This window comes from Trifolium pratense, linkage group LG2 (genome assembly GCF_020283565.1).
Source record: "Trifolium pratense cultivar HEN17-A07 linkage group LG2, ARS_RC_1.1, whole genome shotgun sequence".
In the NCBI taxonomy this organism is placed as follows: Eukaryota; Viridiplantae; Streptophyta; class Magnoliopsida; order Fabales; family Fabaceae; genus Trifolium; species Trifolium pratense.
The window spans coordinates 26179546-26189619 of record NC_060060.1 but is presented as its reverse complement, the minus strand read 5'-3'; the positions used below and the strand labels follow the sequence as shown (position 1 = coordinate 26189619).

The window sequence follows — 10074 nt, the reverse complement described above, 5'->3', positions numbered from 1 at the left end:
ATTTTATATTTAACTTTTTCTTGCCTTTTACTGTTTGTGTTCCCTAACTACTGGGATTGTAGATCACAATCAAATTCACATGGAATTTGTATTCACGCATGTTCTCCACGATGCATGATATATAAGTTGTCATTTTATAGATCGGTCCTTATATAAATTTTGTCTTCATGAATTGGTCTTTTGTGTTATATTACGGCCCCTTTTGGATTAACTTATTTTTAACCTTATAAATTTTTTGTTATTTTATAAGTTCATACTAGTGAAAATTGTATTTTTATAAACTATTTTATCATAAATTACATTGACAAAATTATAATAATACATAAAAATTGTATAAGTTGTTTGCATAAGCTCAAAAATAAGCTAATTCAAACTGGACCTATGTTTGGAACTTTCGTTTCTATCTACTTCTAATGTAATAAAATTGATTACCACCAAATTTATTAATTTATCCTTAGTATGATTAACCATATTATAAAGATAATACGCTTAAAAATAAAAATACAACAAATTATAGATAGAATAAAACAGAACAATCTATACGCATAAAAATCGCAACTAAATAGATGAATACGATCAACAATCTATTCTATTTAAACAACTATTATTAGGCAACATATTCATTGCATAGAATTGAAGCAACCAATGCATAAAAATAGGACATCTATACCAAAAAAAAATATAGGTATACAGCAGGACATCTGACTGTGCAAATCTGATGACGTGGCTTGTACACATAGAAAAAAATTCATTTATATTTATTTTTAAAATCTCACGTCATCTATTTAAAAAAATTATCTTAAAAACAAAACTTGATTTTTTTTTATTCTACCAACTTTACTCCCGAAGTTTAATAACCATTTATAAATCTTTATTGTCATAGATTTAATTAGTTTTCCTTGATCCCATTGTTTGAATAAAGAAGATTTAATTGTCATAGATGTATCTAATTGTCTACTGGGATTTCATTGGTGTTGTTTTTGTTGGGGTTGATTGTAATGTAAGTCCCACATTGCTAATGAAGGAAAAAATGTCAAGAAAATTATATTTGAGAAGTCACACATCGCTTAGAGAAGTGAAGCAAGGGGGAACTCAATACTATATATAGAGACCTCAAGTTCCTTGTTTCTATACACCAAACAGTAACACTTGTAAACACTTTAAGTTTATATTTATGTCCTTTTTCTTTTCTCTTATGCTCTTGTTTAAGAGTATTTGAGATGTAGTTCAAATATTTACTTTAGAGAGTGTGGGTGTACTAGGGAATGGGTTGTTTGAGAGTGAGTCTATGTGTTGTAACAATTTTTACATAGTGTTTATTCTCTGGTTGTCAGTTTTGACAACGGCCGTGATTTTTTCTCCGGTTTTGGTTTCCACGTTATATTCTTGTGTTGTTGATTGTATTCTTTTATTTTCTCTATGTCTATTTTTCCCAACAACTGGTATCAGAGCTCTTGGTTTGATTCAGAAGGAGGGAGTCTGCAGTGATGTTTAGGCTAGAGAAAATTGATGGAAGAATGATGTTTGGCTTGTGGAATATTAAATCAAGGATGTGCTGATGCAATCAGGGTTACACAAGGTCGGCCTGGAGAGGCGGTAGTAAAAATACTCGACATCAATCTGGAGAGGCGATGCTAAGAATACTCGGGTTACGTCTGAAACGACTTATTATTAGGATGCGGAGGTGCTAGTGGAAGTTGGGAATCAGTGGAGTGTTTTGTCATGGACTTTGGAAGCTCCTAACACACTTGTTTGAAGAAAAAATACTTTTCAATCCCTAGAGCTAATTGAAGGTAGAGTTGTTCATCTTGGAGACGGGAAAGCTTGTAAGGTTCAAGGTATGAGTGAGTTTCTTTTAACACGATGCGAGATATTTTATTGAACTTTGATGCATAGATAGTAGGTAGATACTTTTTAGATAGTTCTACTATTATTGGTTATGCATCGGTTACTAGTGGTGATTCTCATGTTTTGGTTAAGTTGTGGATCTTCGGGTGGGTACTTGTTAGTGACATGAGTTTAGTTGGACTAGTGAAACAAGTTTTACTAGCTGATGTAACTAAACTGGAATTGTTGGAGCCTAACAATGGCCTGAAAGTGGTTTCGGAGCAGTTTGAATTTGTTCAGGTGGCACATGGGCATCGGTTGACATGGATGCAAGGTGTGTGATGATAGCGTGCGAGCATTGATTGGCATTGATGCAAGGTACGCGGTTATCTCGATGGCTGATGAACTTCCGGAGAAAGCCAACATGGAAGTTGAACCATAAATTTTCAGCAAGGTTTCGAGATGAAATTATTAGGATGGCTTGGTTCCAAGTGAATGAAATTCTTGGGATGATTTAGTTCCAAGTGAAGAAAAATCTTGGAATGGTTTAGTTCCAAGTGTAGTGTACTTTTTATGGTGGAGTATGATAATTTAATTTGTCGGTGAAGACAATGATTGTCGGTATAGACAATGGAAGCGGAAGATAATGATTGTCGATGTAGACAATGAAGATTGAAGACCATTACAATTAAGGTGAAGATTGTTGGGGTTGATTGCAATGTAAGTCTCACATTGTAGATAATGATTTTCTACATCACTTAGAGAAGTGAAACAAGGGCAACTCAATGCTATAATTAGGACAGTTTCCTCACTCTTTTAATCAATTCTTCCCGGATGTCACCTTTAATTGCCGCAGTATTCCCCAAGTTTTTTAATTGTGACCCAATATTCAAACAACTATGATATATTGGAAATGTATTGAAAGAATTAAGTTCGTACCTCCGATGTTTCGCAACTACAATTTTCTCATCTAATAATAAGTATAAAGGAGGGTACTACAATTTTGAGATGAAAATTTACTAAAGTACCATCAATTACTATATGTATATATTGTTAAGATAATAAGTTGTTCGGCTTTATATTATTGACCCATTAGGTTTATAGTCAATTAGGTTTTGCTATATAATCTCTTGTAACTCTATTTTATTAAGTAATGCAATTCTGATATTATTGAAACCCTAGCCGTTATTTTGTGTTTCTCTCTGAACTTTAACATGGTATCTAGAGCAAGGTTCGATCCACCTTGAACTGTCCGTTACTTCCGCCGCTTGTGTTCTCAAAAAATTGAGAACGAAATCGTGAATCTTTGTGAATTTTGGGTTACGGTATTTGTAATTGGTTTATGAAGATGAAACTAGGATCAAGTGTTATTGTATCGTGTGTGCACTTTTGCAGTGAATTGAATTCAGTATTTGAGCTTCTTATGGTTTGTGTCTCTAGTGCTATTTCAATTGATTTGTTTTATTTTGTTTGATTTGGTTTTGGTCTATTCGGTTCTGATTGGTTTGACTCTGTTTGGTTTGATTAGTTTTGTTCTGTTTGTTATCTGCCTCACGTAAGTTGTTATTGTCTAGTTTGTGATAATTGTTATTGCCCGGTACATTACATAATGCAAAGTGCCTCACGTAAGTTAATTTGAAGAGTCTGATAGTTTCTTTTATCATTAGATATGTTTATTGGAAACAAGTATTTTGGTAGGGCATTTGTAGATGTGATCATTCATTGAGTATTTTGGTTATTCTCTGGTTCTCTCATAGTTTGAGAAGTTGTCCTTATGTTGGTTGGTTATGTTTCATTTGGTTTGATTCCACCTTATTATAGTGGTTTGGCTTGACTTATTTTGGTTCAGTTTGATTTAGTTTTCTTGGTTTGGTTCCATTAATTTGGAGATTTGTTTGAATGGATCGGTTTGTTGAGTCACAATAGTGCTCGCACTTTGGTTGTTTGGTGAGTTAAATGCTCACATTTGGTGAGTCAAGTGCTCACAATTTGATTTCTTCTGATTGACTGTCTCTCTTGTTTGATTGTCTCTCCCCTTTTGATTCTTCTATTTGATTGTTTGGTTGATCATATCCCTGTCAATTCTTTTGTTTGACTACTTCTCTCTATTGATTTCTTCTATTTGGTTCGTCTATCTTTTGATTTCTTTCTTCTAATGCTGCTTCTTTGGTTTGATTTGGTTTCTCTCTATTGGTTCTGTTTGATTGAGCTTATCTCCCTATTGGTTTCTCCGTATTGGATCTTTTGTTTGATTGCACTTCTCTCTGTCAATTCTTCTGTTTGATTGTTTCTTTCTAATGATTTCGCTTCTCATTGATGATGTTTTTGTCTGGATTCTGTTTGATTGCTTCTCCCTACTGATTTTCTTATGTCTGATTGCTTCTCCCTGCTGATTTTCTTATGTCTGATTACTTCTCTCCGATGAATTCTCTTCTGTTGGATTGCTCCCCTTTGTCTGTTCTTCTATTTTTGGTTGCTTCTCTTTCTATTGACAAATTCTTGACAAATTCTTCTGTTTGGTGATTTAGTAGTTTGGATTGGAACAATTTGGTTTGGTAAAGTTTGGATATGTTGGATTGGTTTGGATTTGGTAAGCTTGGAATGAATTGGATGTTGGATTGGTTTGAGATTGGTTATTCTATATGATGGTTTCTCTCTTTGGAGGCTACTTGTCTCTCAGATGATTGTTCACTTTGGTTGTTTCTCTCATTTGGTTAGTTATTAGCTCGGTTGGTTACGCTAGTAGTTGGTTGATTTATTTTCTGGGTTAACTTGTAACAAGCTTAAAAGCTTAGTAAGCTTTAGCTTGAGGGGTAGTGTTAAAATAAAATGTTGAGTTTATATTATTTAGTATGTTTTTCATATTTTGTTTTGTTTGACAAACTCACAATGCTTCTTGTGAACGCATCGTGAGTTTGAGGGTAGGTGTTAAGATAATAAGTTGTTGGGCTTTATATTATTGGCCCATTAGGTTTATAGTCCATTAGGTTTTGCTATATAATCTCTTATAACTCTATTTTATTAAGTAATGCAATTCTGATATTATTGAAACCCTAGCCGTTATTTTGTGTTTCTCTCTGAACTTTAACATATATTTCATTGTTAATTAACAATAATATATTGATATAGTACTTAGTATATTATGCATACTCAACGATAGGATCGACTTGATAAGGTTAGCATTTTGAAATGCGATTTTTGTAAGATTTTATATCAATTTCAATTGGCTTCATATCAACTTCTCAGCATTAAGATTTCATCAACAACCTATTAATTCCAATTTCAACTATAATATATGACTTGTACGTGTTAAATAAAAAAGAGTTTAATTGTTGTGCACTGTCAGTGTAAAGATTTCTTACACATACATCAAATAATGCGTTGCTACGTCATTTAATGAATGTGACACATCATGTGTTTTTAAAAATCATACATGATGTGTCGGTATATTATTGGACGCATGTGTAAAATAATTTTACACCGACAGTGCATATAAATTAAATTCAATAAAAAAAACATAATAAACACAAAATTCGTTGTATGAAAAATTATTTTTGAAGGATCCAAAGGAGTGAAGGTGAGGGGAAGCGAATGGGGAAAGGATGCATGCTATCTTGTTTGGTTTGATTAATTCGGAGTTTGTGGTAGTAAGGAGTATTTTCTCACTAATTTTTTCATTTCAAATATTTTTAACCATTGATATCGACAATATATTTTGCAATTGACATTAATTATCAATAAACATGGCATCGAAAATATAAGTTTTTTTTGTGAGAAAATATAAGGTTGACAGTAATTAGTGGTAATTACTAATGGTCAACACCATATAATATAACTATAATTTTTTTCATAGAAAATCATGTATTTTTTACTTTGGCAAGTTATTTTATTTTGACAAATATTTGACTTATATTTGTAAGATAAAAATTTCTTTTTATGGGATTCCTTAACTGATATCCTAAAAACATTAGTTACTATGACACTTATTTTTACTTGATGATCTCTCTCTTTAGGGACTTAACAAAGTATATGACTACTTTTTAGAAGCTTGGGTTCAATTGCAATTTCCAAAATATGGACTAAAGAAGAGGAATCACTTTACAAATTCTATGACTACTTTTTAAAAGCATGGATTCCCCCTCACTAAACCTGTACGTACCACAACTTTAAGTACTCAATTCATTAGTCAATTTTGAGAATAAGGATATGTAGATTCTGCATGATAAAAAAGTTAGTAACAACTTTATCAGAGAAGAATTTATAGAGATTTACTTTTGCGCCCTGCTGATTATGGGGCGCACCCTATGAAATTATCATACTACCCTTGTCCGTTACTTAGGTCACGGAATCACGTTCGAGACTCAAGTCACGGATGTGTAAAAAAATTCAGAACTCCAAAGGACCACATATTAACACCCCAATCGGCACCCTACCACCAATTTTTTGCACTTCTACATCCGGTACCTAAGTCACGGACAGACAGTTTTAAAACTGTCGGGACTTAGGTCACGGACGGTACAACATATATAAGGAACACACCCCACCTTCTCCCCCTATTCTGTCAGTTACAAAACCTCTCCAAACACTCTCAAAATCGTCCCAAAACCCCAAAATTTGAAAACAACTCCAAATCAAGTCATTTCGTCGCCATTCTACTCAGAATCAAGTCGCAATCATCATTCAACATCATACAATGGCAGATTAGTTATTTGATCGGTTAAATTTTGGTTTTTCGATATTTTATTTTTGTTGAATACTGTTCAAATTCGTGACTTAAATGACGAATGTTGCTTTTTAGTGTTGTTAATTGTTCAATTAAGCTTTTAATTTCATGTTGTTGCTCTTGATTGCTATGAATTTAGGATTAATTTGGCTAGGGTTTGCGTTTTGTTTATGTTTTATGCGACTGGTATATTATGTGACTTAAGTCACAGATTTGTAGTGATATTGTTGTGTTGTGATTTTTCTGAAAAAATGATATTATTCAATTGACACGAAAGGACGAGGGTCCATCACGTCCTAGAGGAAAGGGCGCCACGGCGTCGATACGACGCGTTAAAGATCAAGAATTGGAAGCACGGGGGGTCGCAAGAAACGTCGGCGTGCGCCTCGGACACAGCCACAGCCTGAGCCACAGCCGGACCCACAGCCTGGCCAGATCGTGACCCTGAGCTTGCAGTTGAGCCTCATCCTGAGGATCTAGATATAGATGATATGAGTGAGCCACAACCTGGCACCCCGTCGCATGAGGCGGTCGAGGATGAGGATGGGGAGGAGCTCGGTGAGCGCGACTTTATGGATGAGGAAGACGCTCTTCATGAGGGTGTTGAATAAGGTAAGAAGAAGAAGGGTAAGAAGAAGAAGTTGGAAGGTCGATCTTGTACATTGTGTGTATTCCCGCCAGAAGATCCGGCTGAATTTTCTTGAGGGCTGAAGGACACCGACATTCTTGCATCGTACAAAACACATTTGCGAGATATGTATACGAAGTCTACGTAAGTTTATTATTTAATTGTTACGATTTCATTATTTTTTAAGTGTTTGTTGTTATTTTTGGCAATGTTATTTAAGTTATTTAATTATGCATTTGGTATTTATTTAATGTTATTTGTATGTTTTTTTTCTTCTAATTTTTGTAGCATCGTCTGGCACTTGTCTCTGTCAGCCACGGGAAGAAGATGAAGGAGTTAGCTAAACTAGTGCCGGATGAACAGTGATTTAGGGATCGACTGGATTGGCGGACCTCACCAAGACAGGGTATGAACATCTAGACCCTTGTCTGATTAGCACATTTGCTGAGAGGTGGCACACAGATACTTCGATCATCCATATGCCTGCCGGGGAGATCACAATGACACTAGATGACGTGTCCTGTCTGCTGCATCTCCTCATCACCGCCCTTCTGCTTGACCACACCCCAATATCAAAAGATCAAGGTCTTGAAGTGCTGATTAACCTTCTTGGAGCGCATTATGCACATTCGAAGCTCTCAAAGACCAAAGGTGCCCATGCCACTTTGACCTATCTGAAGGGACTGTTTACACATCACATTCAGCAGGTAGCAAATTTCACTTCATTGGGTGATGAGGAGTCTTGTGAGAGGTACTTGCCACTACGCCCTTAGAGTTTACCTGATGTTGCTGCTCATATACAGTATTTTTGTCGACTCGAGCAAAAATTGTGTCCAACTTTACTTTGTCCAGTATTTCAATGATTTGGAGTTGGTGAGTCAATATGCGTGGGGTGCTTCTGCTTTGTCTTTTATGTGCAACGGTCTCTCTGCTGCCAACACGCCGAAGTGGACAACGGTCACAGGTTACATGACACTACTTCAGGTAACCAAACATTTGTTGTTAATTATTTATTTATTCATTTGTCCTTCTTGCACGAGATTTGTTGGATAATGGGGAGTTACCGGATGAGTCACGTGCTGGATATTTGGGAAGCTGGACATTATGAACGACAGTGTGCGAGGAGGGCTGGTGATCGCGGATTTGCGGCTCGGGAGTTTTTTAGTTGTTATGTTTGGATAATTTTATATTTCGGTTTGGATAATTTTGAATTGTTTAATGAATATCTTTTGTCCACTTTTTGTATAATCGGTTTGGATAATTACAATTATTTTGTCCGGGCAATTTTATGTTAATATTAATGTTTGTATAATCGCGCTGCTTTGTTTGGATTATTACGTTTAATTTATGTCAATGAAAACAGCCAACGAAAACACAAAACAAGTCCATAAAAAGGACTGGTTCTGGTTTGCAGGTTTTCCTGCTTCTGGTTCTGCCTCGTTACACAGCCGTTACTTAGGTCTCAGATGTGTAATTAAAGGCGTTTGGCTGTCTGTCACTTAAGTAACGGACGTACTGCGTAGAATGTTCATTACGTAAGTAGCGGATATGTTTGTTGCAGAAACATCAGGCAAAAATGGATGTTAACACATAACTTTCTTTTATTAAAACAATAGACACGAAACAAAACAAAATTAGTCCCCGAATTAACGTTAAAAATTAACGCTAACAAATAAAAGGATGAGAAGGTACCACATGCCAACAATGTTTCACTCAACGTAGAACAACCGGACATGACTTTTTGGCAGCTTCCGCATATTTTGGTTTCGGTTGGACCGGGAGCATTGGATCGACTACCATGTTTCAATGAATCACCATTGAATCCTTCGACTAATCTTACCGTACCCAACTATTAACACACGAAATAAATAAAACATAAACAAACTAACATTACTACAAAAAGAAAAGAATAAACATAAGAAAAGAAAGAGAGGTGTGAGACCTCAATATCTGAGGCCATCCTTTTATAGCAATTTTTGCCTCCCCAATGTCCGCAACTTAAGAAGCGGAAGGGTAAAAATGAAAATGCGTAGGGCGCGTAAGTAACCAATAGGGTGAGAAAAGTAAATCTCAACATTATATAGAAGCTCTACCGTAAGTCCATATCAATAATGTGGGACTTGAGTTTTTCCTAATAATTTTATCACTTTTCCTTAAGTCCATATCAATAAACAACTCTAATTAATATTTTCTTTTATTAATAATTAATTAAAGTTACAATGACGCCGACATACATGTATGGAGATAGGTGTAGCTTGGAGTGTTGCACATTTTAAAGCAGCTTGTAATTCTTTTCTTCAATAGTTTTGTCCCTATGTTTCAAGAAATATAGGCTGACAAATGTTGAAATTCTATAAACTATTAACACATCTTAAGGCCCATTAAAAAAAAAAATTAACACATCTTAAGGTGGCTTGTAAGTTGTAACAAATACAGTAGAAAAAATTGACAAAATGTACCAATATTAGAAAATCTCTCTCTCCTCATACTTTTAAGTGTTTGCATTTTATTTTTCAAAATCATCTTTTGAGTGTTTGATTTTCAATCAAAATAAATTTACCCAACCATTACAAATCCATTGTTTCATTTGATTTATGGTGATTGATTTTAGTTACAAAATCAATTCTGCTTAAAAATTGATATTTTTCTAGTTTTTGCAATGTAAACATCCTGAGATATAGAAGAGAGTTCATTGTTCAACATAAGACCCAAAATTAAAGAGAAAAAAAATGAAAATATAACAACCTGAGTTGCAGAACAACTTAGAGGAAAAAAAAAACTAGTTGTCAGCGCAAAAAAAAAGAAGTAAAAAGACGTCGTTTTGGGCTTCTCAGCGGAAAAAAAAAATGTAGTCAAACCGGCGGTTCTAGAAAACCGCCGGTTTTTTCCGGTTCCC

General features: G+C 34.8%; 1 protein-coding gene across 1 annotated transcript; it reads left to right on the top strand.

The window, feature by feature from the left end:
* Positions 1–7678: 7678 nt before the first annotated feature.
* Positions 7679–8637, top strand: LOC123904467. Its single transcript, XM_045954130.1, has 3 exons — positions 7679–7929; positions 7982–8162; positions 8542–8637. Exons 1-3 carry the CDS (start codon positions 7679–7681, stop codon positions 8635–8637), a joined length of 528 nt encoding a protein of 175 aa, XP_045810086.1.
* Positions 8638–10074: the final 1437 nt, after the last annotated feature.

Excerpts from the sequence above, each read along its gene's own strand:
- LOC123904467 (XM_045954130.1), top strand. The coding sequence starts at position 7,679 with ATGACACTAGATGACGTGTCCTGTCTGCTGCATCTCCTCATCACCGCC. Across the intron at positions 7,930-7,981 it reads GATGAGGAGTCTTGTGAGAG|TATTTTTGTCGACTCGAGCA; the intron begins GTACTTGCCACT and ends GCTCATATACAG. Across the intron at positions 8,163-8,541 it reads GTTACATGACACTACTTCAG|CCAACGAAAACACAAAACAA; the intron begins GTAACCAAACAT and ends CAATGAAAACAG.